This window comes from Crassostrea angulata, chromosome 3 (assembly GCF_025612915.1).
Source record: "Crassostrea angulata isolate pt1a10 chromosome 3, ASM2561291v2, whole genome shotgun sequence".
NCBI lineage: Eukaryota > Metazoa > Mollusca > Bivalvia > Ostreida > Ostreidae > Magallana > Magallana angulata.
The window spans coordinates 11923545-11941043 of record NC_069113.1 but is presented as its reverse complement, the minus strand read 5'-3'; the positions used below and the strand labels follow the sequence as shown (position 1 = coordinate 11941043).

At 31.8% G+C, this 17499-nt stretch overlaps 1 protein-coding gene across 4 annotated transcripts in view; it reads right to left on the bottom strand.

Annotated features, from left to right (window-relative positions):
* The window catches only part of LOC128175638 (uncharacterized), a 55427-nt gene extending 41487 nt beyond the window's left edge, over positions 1-13940 (bottom strand). The window contains exons 1-4 of one of the 4 annotated variants that reach the window (XM_052841423.1): positions 13502-13937; positions 3298-3385; positions 1792-1831; positions 271-469 (exon numbers count right to left, since the gene is read on the bottom strand). Coding sequence is in view for 3 of the 4 variants with exons in the window: in XM_052841420.1 (XP_052697380.1) it covers positions 271-469; positions 1792-1831; positions 3132-3169 (277 nt within the window). In the remaining variant the exon portion in view is untranslated. The other 3 variants (XM_052841421.1, XM_052841422.1, XM_052841420.1) reach the window with 3 other exon arrangements.
* Between the last annotated feature and the right edge of the window lie 3559 nt (positions 13941-17499).

Genomic DNA, 17499 nt, shown 5'->3' with positions numbered 1-17499 from the left:
AAGAAAACGTGACAGAGGGCTAGACATGCTGAATCCTCTCCTCCTCACGACCTGAGCCCAAGTATAGCTTATACTTCAAGACATTTATGTTTATTATACAATATAATATCAATCTTATGCCTCAGATGTGCTATTTTTGACAAATTTTGCTGAATATCTGCAGTTGAAACCATACGGCCATTGCATCAACCAAGAAAAGATGACGACACAATGCAAATAAAACTGCGCGAAAACGGGCATATTCCAACTGTACTTGGCCTCGTTAATTACCTGGAGGTACTTGGATGGGTTGAGTGCAGACTTCAAGGTAGTAGTCATCTCTGGTCAGTAGACAATGGTACAAGTTCACGTTCTCAAAACACAGTTTTTGTGATTCTAACTCCCATCCCGACAAACTAGGGCATATGCTAGTCTCACCCCTTTTGCCTGTTCTTATTATATTGGTACTTTGTGTTAAAGCAGGGGATACCTAAATAAAAATAACAGGCATTGATAAAATAAAATGCAAACAAATGGCACAAATTAATAGTGCTAAACAAACAACTTTTCAAGAACATTTTTTCTAAACACTTAATATCATTATTTGATGGAAAGGACTTTGTTAGACAGAAAACACAAGACATAGACAAAATGTGTTACTTTGACATTCAAGACAAACTTACAGCATTTACAAGATTGGAGTATAATTTTCTTAAAGAAACATACTTGAAGAAATATACTGTTCAATATACACAAAGAAACGTGTACATGTATTACATCCACATATACAATTGCATGCATTCTCTCCCTTAGAATTAACTTTTAATTAGCAATTTTAATTGACATAAATGCAGATTACAAACAACATGTAATACACAAACACCAATCAACATACTGTTACTGTTACTGCATGATACTCAATGCAAGGCATGAAACTCCCTAAATAGAAAACTTAATAGATAAGCATGCTTGTTGCCTTAGAACCATTTTAACAAGACTGTGGGCTTTCAGTCTGATGGAACTACTGGTTTATGCCTCTTGCATCAAAATTAAGTTGAAAATGATGCCAGTCTTAACCAAAATACTCAAAGCTTTCAAGTAGGACAAATCTTGTTGATTTCAAAGAGCAATAACTGGACAATGAAACATACAGGCCATTGTCACATTAATTATGTTTTTACTCAACTACCTCAACTCCATGGTCTTGTAAAATTGGTTCTAAGTCTGAAGATATATTCATTACAGAAGGAGAAAGTCTCAGAAACTGTATTGTACATCATTTATTTACTAGGGATGAATATATCAATTTTCTCATCTGAAGAAGTGAATTTATTACATAACAGGTGTCAGGGAATATTGTCCTTCTTTAAGATAGCAAAATCAATACATTTCACCCAAGTAAGTAAATAACTGCTTTATGTTATATGAATAAGTGGTATTCGGTCTTAATAAGGTAAGCAAAATGATAAAATCCTGCTAAATCACTCATTAATAATAAACACAGTGAAAAATACAGAAATTAGTTATACCTAATCATTTTTAGAAAATAATAATATTGAGCTTTTTATTTCAGAAGTAGCTAAAATTTCTTTTTAGAATTTACCATTAGCTACTTTATTAATCAAAAAGATTGCAGATATATTTTGGTGACCATATCATTTATTCATATAATAATACATAATGTACTGGATATTAAAGTCAAATAATATATACAATCATCACAAATGATTTTGATCTGTGTAGCAAACATGAGATAGACAGTCAACCATGACTAGTACAATAGGAGGCAAGACAGGGAATAATAAATATTACCAGATCTGATACAAAAGCCTTGTGGATAAAGCAAGTGTTTCTGCAATAAGACAATTGGTAAATGTGTATAATGGGATAGAATAGTAAAAATCCAGTGCATTGATATAATGACACATGTTTAGTTTATTACAATAGGCCCATGGGCCTTAAAGATCACCTGAGTAATAATATAACCTTATTAAGACACTTGAATATTATATGCAAAATGAACAGATAAAAGAAAATGTAAAAAAACAACTTGATCATTACATTACATATCATAAAGAGGGTCTTCCATTAATCTAAAATAATGTTTTAAATTACACATAATCAAGACTTTCGTCAATGAGTTTTCATAAACGTTATAACTACATAATGAAATGGCCACTGCAGAAATTTTTCCTAATGATTCAGATATGATTTATTCACCAAATGCCCTCTTATCCTACAGTATTAAACAAAATCTGGGCTATGCCAGTGCTAGGTAAGAATAAGGAGTGGTTATATGTGGGATACATGTATGGGTTGTGCATTTTATTTCCATGGTTCGCAGATCGAGACAGATATTGGCAGACATGGTTGACTTTAAATACAAATTTTACAAGGATATACTTACTAGCATTACTAAATCAACAAATGTCAGATTTTTTAGCATAAAAAGTTATGACCCCTTAAATTAATTTTTTAAGTTGTATATATTTAGTAATTTTAGTCTGATAGGGCAAAATATTCATGTTAATTTTATTTACATTTGAAAGGTTGCTCTGATTCTGAGCAGACCTGCAAGCTCTTCACCAATGGGGTGCTTTATATCAATTTTGATGAAGAGAAAATAAATTTTTTAAAAGTTAACAACTATGCTGAAACTGAACATACAAATGCCTCTGGCTCACATGAACTGTGATAAGGAGAAATGCAATTAATGATGTTCAATCTTGACTAGATTTGAGTGTGATACATGTATATATATATATATATATATGATGGTAAAGTTTTACTGCATACAAAGAAATCAAGAGGAGGATAAGCAGCAGATCTACTGTATAATGACATGATATAAAAGCATCAGATATAGCAAAAAACTAAATAATAGTAAATGATTTAAATATGATGCATATGAATACTGAATACATATATATCATTATGTATACAGTATTGTGGAGCAAAATGGCAAAACAATGTAATGATGCTCTTTATTGGTAAACAAAAATGTAATTGATATGCCTCAAATTGACAAATAAGCTAACATAATTTAACCTTAATTCACACTGCAAATAGAGCATTATAAAAAGCATATTCAACAATAACCATTTTCAAAAATGAACAAACTAAACTGCGGATAAAATATTGATTTCAACTACCTGCCAATCAGACTGCTGTACATGTACTTAAAAAACATCAATAAACTTTAAAACTCTATCACATATTTTCATCATAACTGGATGAAAGAATTATGTTATACATATCATTTAACTTCTCATTTTAAGGAAACAAACATATTAAGCATTTTCATACATGTATACTTACAATGAATGCTCCAATGATGACACATATAATATTCAAATAATTTATTCCCTGCTTCATTCTCCTGCTTCATTCTTCACTAATAATCAATCTGAAAAAATTCAATTTTTCATTGTTACTATTCAGTTTTTAATAAACAAGATGAATTTGTGAAATGGTGACAAAGTTCCATGTAGGTGTCTATCAATGACAACTGAAAAACTGAACTTTATTAAGGTCTTCCGTTTCCAACGGAAGACCTTACTATTATTCTGAAAAATTTTCAAATTTCTTATTATTTTTTTTTTCTTCTAGACGCCAACTTTGATCCTTAATATCTCGCTCGTTTGTTCACCGATTGTTTTGAAATTTTCAGGACTGATAACATGCCGCGTGATGTTGTCGTTGCATATTTTAGTTGAGGAAAATCCCCATCCGGTTTTGAGTTATTCCCCTTTTAGTAAAATTTAACGACTTCTTTTGTCCAGGGGGGTTTAGCTATAACGATGACTGGCAGAGTCTCAAAGATAAGCTGGTTTGGAAGCTAATACATTGAATTTGTGCGAGATATATTTTATTTATTATTTAGATGCAAATAAAAGGGGTGATATTGATGTTGAATCAAAGGTAAGAAAAAAATTCAAAAAAATTCGCGTATTTTCCGTGTTAGTTTTCTACCTGATAAATATTTGTTATAACATGTATTTTAAAAGATCTTGGTCTTACCAAGACCTTTCATTCGGTATACAGAAAAAGGGGCTGGCCCCTATAATTAGGGAGTTAGATGCGTCAAAAGTTTCTTGTCAATAACTTGTAAAGGAATAAAAAATTTTAATGCATTATTGAAGCAAAGTTGTAAAGAAATTAATTTTGAATCCTTCCGTGGTATTCAATTTGATGTTTTCGTAATTTGTAGCCAGTATTTGCAGAAACAATTGTTGTCAGTTCGGTCCATTTTTGTGGGGGTGCGCACGTTTAGGAGGTTATGAAAGGGCTTTTTGTAATGCACTAATTGATACATGCAGCGCGCAAAAATAATTCTACATAATTCCCAAATGTTTTTATTCATATGTACATATTCATTTCATAAAGATGAACGTCTTTGACCTGATTTTTGTTGTTTGTTTCATAACTGTGCCCCTTTCTATATTTAGATGCATTACGAGACTCAGGTAACCGATCGATAGAAGAGTCGCTAGCTGTATTCAGGCCGTCGCCTTGACGACAGTGCATATGCTCGTAGAGCTGGACGTACACATGTTTAACGCCCCACTGTGTTACAGTAACAGAGACATTTTGAATTGTTTCAGTGCTGGGAGATGTGTTAATAAAATGGTTCGAATGCATGGTAATTAAACTCAACTTTTCTACAGTACGTATACACGGCCGTCATATAAAGCACAATGTGTATTACTGACATGACAAATGTACGCTGGCAATTTAAACGAACGCGGGATTGCTCCCGATAGAACATTTCTTTTAAAGCAAACAAAATACTGATTTCCGATGGATATAATATTATCATCGTGGAGATGATTTTAAAAAGTGAACTTAATATTCGTATACGATAATATTTGAATCCAAAGCCGCTATTTTTAAGTAACGGTTATTAGGGATATTAATTATGACTTGCCCCGCGTTTCACGTTTTTTTTACTTGCAATGCATCTACAAATGAAAATACCTAACAACCTTCGGCAGCAATTTATAAATTATTTATTACATACTAGTACACAATATTAAAGAGATAATTAAATAAATTGTGCTTTATAATTGTACTCGCTATCTTCCGTGGAAATAATGGCATGGAAAAAATGTTGTTCAATGTTCATCAAAAACGATGTAGCCTTAGCAATCGAAAATAATTAACAAACTGTATATTGATAGATTGACACATTAACAAACATTCAGACCCGCAATGTATTTTTTGCAAATTCTATAAAATGTAGACTCAATAAGTGAATTTTTCCGTTTGGGGTATTTTGAATCAAATGTGTACGCTATGTGTACATGTACATATAGATTAATAGCCATATAGATAAACACTTTCAGTGTTGAATTTTTAAAAGATATTTTGTACATGCAAAGCAATGCAATGCAAGGGCTATTAAATTCAAACAATGTACATATGGTAGGGATCGAACTGATACTGGTTCTGCTTGTTCTACAAACAGCGAATGAAATGCGAAGTATTAGGGTGTTATTTTTTAAACAAATAAGTATTGCTCTCTTAAAACCTTGCATTACTAAACAAAGTATTTCATCGAAAGCATTATTAGTTACCTTAGCTGCATATATGTAGCTCTCCGTCTGAAAAAATTGAGTACCATCCGAAATTTTTCATACAAGGGCTATACAGACTTGCAGCTAACATTACCTTAGAATTGCCGCTGTTCATAAATTCATTAAAAGACGCGCAGATTCAAGTGGTTTTATGTCGTTTGATATGGGATTTATGATGTCTATTTATATTTTTTTAATTAAGGACAGACGAGACGTTCCTCAATTTTATATAATTTTCCTTGATATTTCATTCCTTATTTATTAACATTTAAACCTGTTAATTTCAAAAGATTTAGAGTACATTACCAGGCTCGTTTTGGAGCTAGAATATTTCCAACTTTCCTTAAAATAGCACGCAAAATGCATTTGAATGCTTATAAGTAAAGTCATACTATATATATTAATTTGAACACTTTATATTCAAACCAAAAATATCATATTACATAAAAATTTAATTATGATATAACGAAGTGGAAATCTTCACATTGTGGAGATAGGAAAAAATGGAAGATACATGTAGGTCGCGTATGACCTTAATATTATACAAGCAATAGCTTTCCAAAAAGCTTGCCTGACTACCCAAATGTTATTCAATGGAAGCATGCATGTTTCAATTAGGCTATCTTATAAGAAATGAAATTTAATTTTCGCTGCGGATCATAAATTATTAAACTGAACGTGCAGAGTTTAGAAGCAATTTCAATCTTTTTCTTCGATCGAGTGCATGTACCTGTATATCACTGGAAATTAGATCATTTCATTATTTTAAATCATTTTAGGAATGTACATGTATCGAATAATCTCAAACAGCCAAATTGGAAATTGAATTTGTTATATATTAGATGCAAAATCAAAGACATTTTGTTATTTCTAACCATATAGGAAAGGATATTCAAACAAGTACATGTAGCATCGTTATTTGAATGTGTGTGTGTGTGTGTGGGGGGGGGGGGTTAGGTGGGCAGCTTCATCAAAAAAAAAATCTTGACAAGGAATTTAAAAAATGGGGAATTTTGAAAATCATAATCCGTAGGTGGGAGGGGGTATTTACATTTTAACTTCAATTTAATTCAATTAGAATTTCTTTATTTTTTGGTTCCATTTATTACATGCTCCGACAAAAGTGAAAGATCCGTGATATCTCTATTTATTATATGACCAGTTAAGAAAATAGAGTGGGCAAGACCATCTACACATCATGTGCTCTGGCCTAACTTGGACTCGCCCACTAATCGGCGAGCCAAAATTATGAATGAGACGTATTATGGCGCGAAGTCTTTCTTTACCATTCACGAAACAGCTGAGATCTCAGATAGTTCATCGGCATAGATCCATTGGGAGGGTGTCAACTAATAACTACATATATTATACTTTGGATTGAATGTTTTAGAAGAAATCTATCGAATTAACATACACACTTAATTGACTAGCAATTGTTTGATGTACATTTACATTTGTACACGCGAGTGAAACCCTTTTCCAGATGAATGAAATCGCCCAATTGATCGAAAATTGGGTCACACGTACCCCACTTCGGCGAATTACTTGTACGTAGCCCCTCCAGTAAATATTCCAATTATATGAATTTATATTTGTTTAAATTAATCCAAACTGATGATTCTTTGTTAATGATGATAATCCAACACCAACTATTACTTACATTGTACTACTTAGACAATGTGTATCATCTTGTTGCGATGACACCTCCCTCTTTTTTTTTTGACCTTTCAAATATGGCAATCTATTTTTAAATCAGGATTACACATGTGCAATGTGAAAAGCCCTTTTAATTGAACACTCTTGCTCATTGTTGCTTATTACATCCCATATAACGTTTTCATCATTTATGAATATAAATATTGACACATTAAAGATGCAATTATTAATTCAAGCTTGTGGGTCCCCCCCCCCCCCCCCCCCACTTTTTCTCACAGCAACTAATTTTTTTTAAATTTTACTTATAAAAAATTGAATTATCAAGGATGTAAAAAATTTATATAAAAATAAGGAAAATAGGATTGAAATTGAAGTTATATACATACTACACAAAATCGATGATAAATGCGTTTTGTGAATAAGTAGTTAAACAACATTGAAAATATTTGAACAAGTATGATGACAATAAGTGGAAAAAAGAAACTCCGATCGATATCAATGGACGTCAAAATGTTGAACGACACATTTCGGTAAGACGGACGTTAGACAACAAGTAATACAGGGCAAGTTTGGAGCCGACAAATCGTTTGTACTTAGAAAATATTTAAAAACAAAACAAAACTAGAAATATATATTGAATAAGCACGCAGAGTACATGTTCAAAGATAATATTTTTTCTAAGACATTTTCGGAAATAAAACGTAAATGTTATCGTGAACGATGTGGAGGGTTTAGCAACAACGTAAAACTGGAAATTTTTGACGTCGCACATTGCGCCGCCTGACAAAACTTGTTGTTACTAATTATTCATTTTCTCGAGAAATAAATAAAGTACAGATTTGAACTTTTCAGCATTGTTTGCCAAAGGGTCATTGAAGAAAACATAGAAGTCTAATGAAATTCCAGTGAACAGATTATAAATTATGTGTCCTGTCTACATTATTTTGGGACAACCCTCGTATATGCGCTGTAAATCTTTTTTCCATGCAATATTTCGTATAAAACAACGAAGAGTAGTATCTTGAAACTTCATTCAAAATTTTATTAGACCTTTAAATTGTAAAATGCTTACATTGAAAATTGTGCCCGATTTCTTTTTTTTTAAGGTAAAACTTTATTGATTAAAAAAACTTATTCTTTGAGACAAAATAAATTTGACATAATCAGTTTGACATTCTCTAAGTGCAGTTCTGTAGCTCTTAGTCTGAAAAAGAATCGGATGGACGACCTAGGACCCAGATCGTCCATCCAAATTTCTTGAATATTGCCATTTCTTTCGTACGCGGACGCATGTTGGCCGAATACTCACCGAGACTAAATGGTTCGTATTTTAAGTTTTAACTGCGTTTAAAGGTTATATTGGAATTCCGATAATTTTGAAAATGATTAATTAAATAAAAATGGTTAAAATTACCGTTAAATTACCGGCATCGGTCTTCCCCATGCGCGAATCTAGAAGAGTAGGGTGAGGGTTCCAGACCCAACCCCAACCCCCGCAAAATTTCTTTCCATTACATGTACAATATAAAATTACAAAAATATGCCTCGGGCATCCCCAGGCAAACTCAAATAACCGTCAGACACTCAACCCCCACCCCAGGAAAATTTTTCTTATCCGCGCATGCCCCCTCCCCCCCCCCCCACCCCTCAAAAAACAAAATTATTCTTCAGAACCCCCTGTAAAATTTCCAGGATCTCCGCATACATTCTAAAAGATTCATTGGCCCTTGCTTTCGATAAAAAATGCGAGTAAAATGTTTGGTCTTTTTACGTTCATACCGGGCATACCTACTGTGTGATTATAATCGTCGTCCATATTCTGTGTATATTGAGTCAATTATGATGATTAGATAAGTTTCTCAAAATAAAATGCACATGCAAAAAAAACAACATGCGGCGAATCAAACTTCAGACAACTTTTAAAGATCTGTATTTGCTTATATACATGTACTTTGTTTCTTTTTCACAGTGTTTATACATCTAATATTGCACCATGGTCAGGTATCAAGTTTTGTATTACGTCACAAGTATGACGCAGCTACGACGGAAGACCTAATCGTTGCTTGCAACGAGCTCGTCTCTAGTTTATTTTACAACGATTGATAAACAAGTTCTACAACTTATATTAATATCTCTCCTTGGCACTAATGTTAGCGCGAGGGGGTCATTGTTGTGGGAAGAACCCGGAGTACCCAAAGAGAACCCACGTGTCCAAGCGGGCAACCGCCATACCCTATCACATACAACCACTGTCAATCACAGGGATCAAACTCGGGTCAAAAATGGTGAAAAGCGAGTGCACTGTCCATTACTCTACTTGGACACCTTTTCATTCATTTATGAATGACGTTGACTTGGAGTCACTCTGCTGACAGAAACTCCAGCCTTCATCTTTTTCTCAACTTTTTTTTGTCATTCAGAAGTTCTTAGAATACTTTTCACAGTTTTTCAACATAATCATTCAAGATACTTTCATATAGTTTGCAATTTAAAATCCCAGTAGAGTGTTTATCTGTATTTGTGTATTAAAATATGACAAGCTAGAGGTGGTGTAATGGTGTTTCAATTAAAAGAGAAATCTTGGAATTTTTCCACATTATTGAATTAACATCATTGGAATCTAAAGATATCAATAAATATCAAATAATAAAGCAAAATGTGATTCAAAAATATCTTGGGACAGAGTTTAAGGAGAGTATATCTTTTGAAGCCTGAGGTATTCATAAAAATTTAAAACTGTGATTCCACAATATTTTATATATGAATAATTTTTCGCACTAAAGACCACAAAGATTTTAGGATTGTTAAGATTACCCCATAGCTTAATAATAACACAAGGTATCTTACTGAAAACTACTGGGAGTGCATCCCTCACATATCTGCAACCTACTTTGCTTTTGGAGGCTAAGCAGACAAATTATCACACTGCGCTAACGCGCGGTATTCAATTTGTGTGTACAGCCTTAGTGTGTTAAAGGAAATCAGAAACATAAATAACAGAGATTGGCAACTGATCAAAATCATGTGAAATCTCGCAGTCCCTATTGTACAGTATTCCCAGTTTAAATCAGTAACGTGCAAGTACCCATTATTGCCGAAAAATACAAAATTTTTCTCTTTATTCTCTTCATGTAACCTGTCATGTAAAAATTTCTAGGCAAATCTCTGCACTGTTCATTTATTTAATTTGAGGAATAATTTTTATTTTAGTTTCATTAATATCGACTTACTTCTGGGTAAAATTAAACCCTGTTCATGACCTTCGATTTACAGGAAGTTCAATTACCCATTATTGCAGCTCATATCTTTTCGTTATTTTCCAGTAATTAAGGTAATGGTCCATACCCAACTGGATAAATAAAATGCGTACAGAATTTTTTCATATTTTTCAAACGTGTATCTGCGGATATATTCTTATCAAATTTTACCCTGTTGGCTGGTCCATCGGTATTATAAAAGCTAGGACCGTTGCTAAAAATAGAACCGATTGCGGAAAAGGGCGCTTTTTTCATACATAAAGAATATAAGCCTAAGCCTGAAATTTGACTTTCACAAAATCATTTTTTGACTTATATCCTGTGTAAAATAAAGGAATTATTATTTAAAAACAAATTTTTTTATGTTACACTTGCTTATTTATAAAAAAAATAGATAAATCTGCTTACAAATTAGATAAAATGAATAAATTTTCAAAGAGAATTTAAGCTCTTATAATTTTATTTACGTACAGAATTCTCTAAAATTTTGATATTCTTTAAACCTTAACGCCCTTAATCAATTGGAAATAAAATTACCCTAGGGACCGGCCTTTTCAGGATCACAATTGGCATATTTTTGGTAAAATCATTAAAATATATATATTAAAAAAAGATCCGTAAAAATAAAAACTGTGCATTGTTTTATTATTTCATAACTCTAGAAAATATGTTTTGATTATTGTTGAATAGGAAACATGATTTAAACAAACTGTTGATTAATCTGTATCATTTAAATCGCAAAAGATGGTTTCTTTGGATATCGGTAAGTATTATGGATCGAGATCGGTATTTAGAAATTGCAGTCACATGCGTGGATAATGCTAACTACCTGATATATGCCTTCAAGACAAAACCTCTATTCAAACTTTTTTTTACTGGTTTTAAAGACTGTTCTTATAATGAAATAACTTCCCATTCAGCGCATTATTTTAATTTTAAAAACATTTTTTTTGTGGAAAATAAATCTATTCTTGTTGCTAAGCGAAAAGGATAAAGATGATATAGGTCAAATTATTTCCCCTTGTGTTTTTATCTCCCTTATGCACTGGAATATAGATCTCGGTCAGGATTTCATTTTGGATGTTTATGGACTATCAGGAATTAATTTTCAAAGAATTGAATTAAATTCAACCTTATAATGGATTGATGTTTATGCAGGACAAAAGTAAGCGGTCTAACGTGTTATATTTTCAAAACGAGAACGCAATCGACAGAACCCAGTCATGTTATTTCGCTGATTAATACCCCGGTAGGCCTAATTGATTGCAGTTGTCAGGATTTTTGATATATTTGTTTTGAATCAATTTCTATGTCAGCTTGATTTCTTTGTTTTGAAATACACCTTTTAACGTTAGGTCTCAATTAGATCGGGCACGGATAAAACGTAATAACGCGTGAATTACGTCAGACGTTGTTTTGTGACGTATGGATAATTACCTTAATCGGTAAAAAGGTCAAAATTTTAAAATAATCTATCAAAATAAGATAAAATGTAAGAATAAAACATATAAAATTATATCAAAAACAAAATTCAATCATATTATAAGCAATATTCTTTTCAATGTCCCTGCGGCCACATGCACACAATGTGCTTCACATGACTTGGGACAAATGATTAAAAATTGAAGAAATGCATTGTATCTATTTAAATCTTTTTAAAAATAAGTTTCAGTGTGTCCAGTAAAAGAAATAATGTGTGTGAAAGTTAAAAGCAACGCCTCTTATTTACACAGCAAGTGCCTGTGGATAAATCTTTGATCCGCCTTGTATCTTGCGTATTTTTGTCAAATATCATAACACGGAGGTAAATATTCTTCGAAGTTGGACATAAACAAAAAATGCCTTGTCATCAAAGTAGATTACAAGTCAAAGATTCAGTGGCATGTGTCATCGCACAGATACAAATGAGATACGTTTTTGTAGGCTTACCTTTGTTAAGGTGAGTTCCTAACTGTAACTAGATTTTCTTCATTCCCAACTCTTATAGTGTCTTAACAATTCTATTATTTATTTATTTTGGTTTGTAGCCGAAAACTACGAATAGATAGCAGAAATCTTGCTGTTTATATAACAATCGGCAATAATGGGTACTCTGCAATAATGGGTACTCGCACTATATATCTTTCTAATAAACAAATATATCAAAATAAAAACAGGTAAATCCTATTGCAAAAAGATTCAAAATATTATATTATTATTGTCTTTTAAACAATATTAAAAGAGGAGTTTCAAGTGGCAGTTGGCTACCCGCTGTCAGAGTTTTTGCCAGATACATAAATAACAGAGACTGGCAACCCCGCCATTGGTGTTTTGTAGTTGAAAAATGTTACGGGACTAACCTTACTTTGAGAACTATTTATTAATATGAGATAATGATCTTAAACCAAAAGATTACTGTTTTTATGAAAAATAGGCATAGGTTTTAGACATTTTTGAAACAAAAAATTGAAAAATAAGATTAATATACAGAAAATATATTGGCCAGCTATAAAACATCGGCAAAATCTTGGACAATGGGTAGCCTACTGCCTCCTATAACTCCTCTTTTAATATGAGACATAATCTCATGAAAATATAATATTTTGAATGTTTTGGTAATAAGTTTTAGCTGTATATATTTCGATATAATTGTTTATTAGAAAAATATACTGATTTAAACTGGGAATACTTTACAATGGGGACCACGAGATTTTTATCAGTTGCCAATCACTGTTATTTATGTCTCTGATTTCACCAACTTTTTATAGCTGGCCTATACATTTTCTATATATTAATCTTATTTTTCAATTTATTGTTTCAAGAACTTTTAAACAACTAAATCCTATAAATATTTCATAAAAACAATATACTTTTGGTTTAAAGAATAATATTTCAATTTACTAATATGTAGTTCTCAAAGTAATGTTGGTCCCTTAACATTTTTCGACAACAATGCATGCTAATGGCGGAGTTGCCAATCTCTGTTATTTAAATCAAAATCATGAACATCTGACATGCATCATCAATATATTCAGCAGTGAAAATATACAATACCTTTGACAAACACTCACTGCACGTCTTCACATAGTGAAAAATAAACAGGATATGGACTGGGATATTGTTTTGGTGAAAATTAAAAAGGGTAATCTTCAGATCCTCAGTGTGACATGATTTAATCATACTAGCTACAACACTCAACAGTGAAACGAAAGTATGTTATGAGGTAAGCAAACACTGGTGAGGACTAATCGCCGGAATGGCGACGGAATAGACGTAGTGACTTGCATAAAAAGGTCGATAACTTGTGTTGTGTATAAGCTATCGCCATTCGGTTTTCAGTTTTTTCATCTATGGATATAGGGCTATCGAAATATATAAAAATATTTTAGATAATTAAATGTTTAATATGCAAAACCTTTGCCGGAATGAGCTATGGTCGTAAAAACTGGGTGCCGGAATGAGGTAGTCGTCTTCATAAAACAGTTAATATCTCAAAAAGTTTTTAACATTTTTTCATTCGGACACGATTTTTTTTAATCATTACGACCATATCTTTGTAATATGTAAAAATTGAATCCATATGCTTTGATTTGATATATAAAACCTTTGCCGGAATGAAATTTTTTCGTTGAAAAAGAATACCGTTATCGTGCAGTCATTCCGACATAATCACCAGTATCGTTAATACCCTCGAATATTTTTTTATTCGGTAAAGATTTTTTTTCATCCTGAGATATATACCTTTCAGAAAATATATAGTTTTGTATGATAAAGTAACTTTAAATGCTCAAAACCTTTGCCGGAATGAAAATTTTACACACAAAACTTACAAATCTTAATCGATTCACTCAAGTATCGCTCAGGTAAAGAAGCCATAATACAAAGAGGTGTGATTAACAACGCCTGTAATTTTAAAAACACAACGGGACTTTATTATAAATTTATCCACGACAATGGTCGTTACAAAGCCAATCTGTACAATCATTATTTACATCAGCACATTTTGAATGTTTCCAAACGTTACAAAGTTTTTTCCCTTATTTAAAATCACAACCTACCATTTTATCCACCCAATCTGGAAACCCACAAAAACAACAGCACTGAATTGTTAAAATCTTATGTTTTAAATCTGAAGTGTCAGAACTTTGTGAAACATTCAACAAGATGATTTCTCATATATTCTGATTTGAAAGAGGTTTTAATTTGGAATGAATGATCGGGATCGAAACAAAATTTAAGATCAGCAATTGCAAAAAGTCCACAATCATAGCTATTTTCCTGATGTTGGGCATCTAAAATCTTAATAGGTATTGAAGTGCTATCACGCCCATAAATAAGAGAAAGTTGAATTTTATGAGATGGAGTGTTTACTGTTTGGTTCTTGCTCTTGCTAAGACTATTTAAAATACAAATTTTGTTACTGTTATTTTGAAAAGAAGTTACCCAATGACTTCTACCCGTATGATGTATCTGAACTGAAGGTGGTTGAGTATGTATATTACATCGCCATTCCGGCGAATAGACCTGCCCGCAAACACTTCCGGTTGATAGGTGGTAAATAGTTCGTACATCATGTATTCTCATTTCGACATACGTTGTTTTATCAGGTATATTAAACGATAATGTAACTTCAATATATAAAATGGTTTGAAACAGCTTACGCTTTCTTTATAAACCCCTTCGCGGTTTATAAAGCGTAAACTGTCCCAAACCATTTTAAATCGTATAAAACAAATAAATATTGAATTCATTCCTTAATTAAAATACAGCTCTTTGCAATAGCACAAAGTTGTAGTTTCATCTAATTCGGATGTTCTATTGAAATAAATTAACTCTAATGAAATTTACATTGCTGTTTATTGTGAAATATCATAATGATCGTAATAAGCATCTTGAATTGTTGCGGAGAGGGACATTTGAGAAAGTTTCATCAAACTCTATATAAAAAGTGTTTTACTTGGAATATCATGAACGATTTTACAGTCACAAATTAACTTCAATACAAAATTGAAAGAAAAGGTAATATTCTTCAGGCATTAGCAAACAATAAACAAAAATGAACCGCAATGAAGTACAATTTGAACTACAATGAACCACTTGTCAGTTTAAATGTTGCACTGTGTCTTGCCAGTTAAAATTTTGCACCGTTCTCAATTAAAACTGCAAATACGGTGGTGCGTGTATGCCAGGGGCGTTCAATGTCGATCTATGTTAATAACATATATTTTAAAATAACATAAAGATATGGATTTCTAGCATGTGAATGAAAGCAAAAAAATCAATTGGGCTCATTTGGGGAGATCATTTTTTTTAATTGTACTACTATTCATGGAAATAAAAGTCCCTGTGGTATTCGAACTCGTGACCTGCAAATTAGTAGATTGAAGCTACATCCATTACACCATAAGGACAACTGTGGGCGATATATATATATATATATATATATATATATATATATATATATATATATATATATATATATATATATATATATATATATATATATATATATATATATATATATATATATATATATTTATATATATATATATATATATATATATATATATATATATATATATATATATATATATATATATATATATATTAAACTGTTTGCATATCATCATATGTACGTTTCATGTGTGTTTTCATTCAGTCTTGAATTATATTCATTTTTATATTACTATTTGTCTCATTGTAAATTAGAAATGGAATATGTTGATAATGATAACAGCGGAATTAAAACACATACCAAAGAGTTTACTATGTTTTTCGAAGTGAAATTATGATAAACATGAAGATGTTGAAGATGAGCTTAAATTGGTCTACCTGAATCTTAACACAAGTTTGCCATGTTGTTGAAAGGAAGTGGTAACACATTCCCATTTCTGATTTTCTCAGTAATATCCCAGGGGCTTGGTTGTTGGATAATGAAGTTTCTAATTATTTGTTCTGGGAGGAAAAAATTATTAAAATTGGTAATTTTAGGTGTATTTCTGTATATTAACATCTACCAAGTATCATATCCAATCTATCTATACTACTATATTAAAATAATAGACTCGAATTTTTTGGGCTTTAATACCGAGAAATCGGAAGAGTACTGTCTTTTGTTTCATATATTTTAAAAATCGTTGGTACTTGAAGACTACCAATTTGTTTTTATTTTTTCTCAATCAAGCTTCGCCAATTAATAATCAACGAAAATTCCTTTAAAAAATCTGGAAATCATCTGGATTTTTTGGATTTTACAATCTTGCAAATGCGCATTACATTCACGCTAAATCACGGAAGGCTATTAAGTTTAACGCGGCTATGTTAAGGCTGTCCGAAGCTAAATATATATCGAAAAATGATACTTTTTTAATTATCGAAAAATGCTTTAGCCGAGTGAGTTTCTTTAAACTTTTATTACATAAGTTAACAGTGGCATCCAACACTATATTAGCCTGTTTCCCTGGCCTACCCATAATGCTCCGCAACAGTACTGTTGCGGAGCATTATGGGTAGGCCAGGGAAACAGGTAAACACTATATTTGATGTATTTTTGTGACGTCATATATTTTTCTTAAGCTCGTGACGGGTGTATTCTAACACGGTAAATAATCTATAAAAATCGCATCGGCACAAGTGAATAATGACATTAAATCAAAAATATTTTAATGAAAAATCCTTTGATAAGTAATGTATTTTGCAGTTCTTGCTGGGTGTTCATATAAATATTTCGTTTATTTGAAATATTGTCAAAACATTTCGCACCGCCATCGAAATTAGGCACATTTTTACCTTTTAGGCTCGATTTACACAAAATCGGGTCAATCGGTAGGTTTCCCCCACCAAGATTCACAGTGGTACTTATTTTCTCTCCCGATTTTACGTAAAATATACTAAGATTGTTTTTATCTTTCACTTGTGCCAAGCCGTTTTTTATATGCACATACATATCACCATTCATTAGATTACACGTAGCAGGGAGAGTCTCAAAACCATTAGTTTATGAATAGTTATTTACCTATTACGAAGCTTTAAAACTGTTGATTTTTTATACT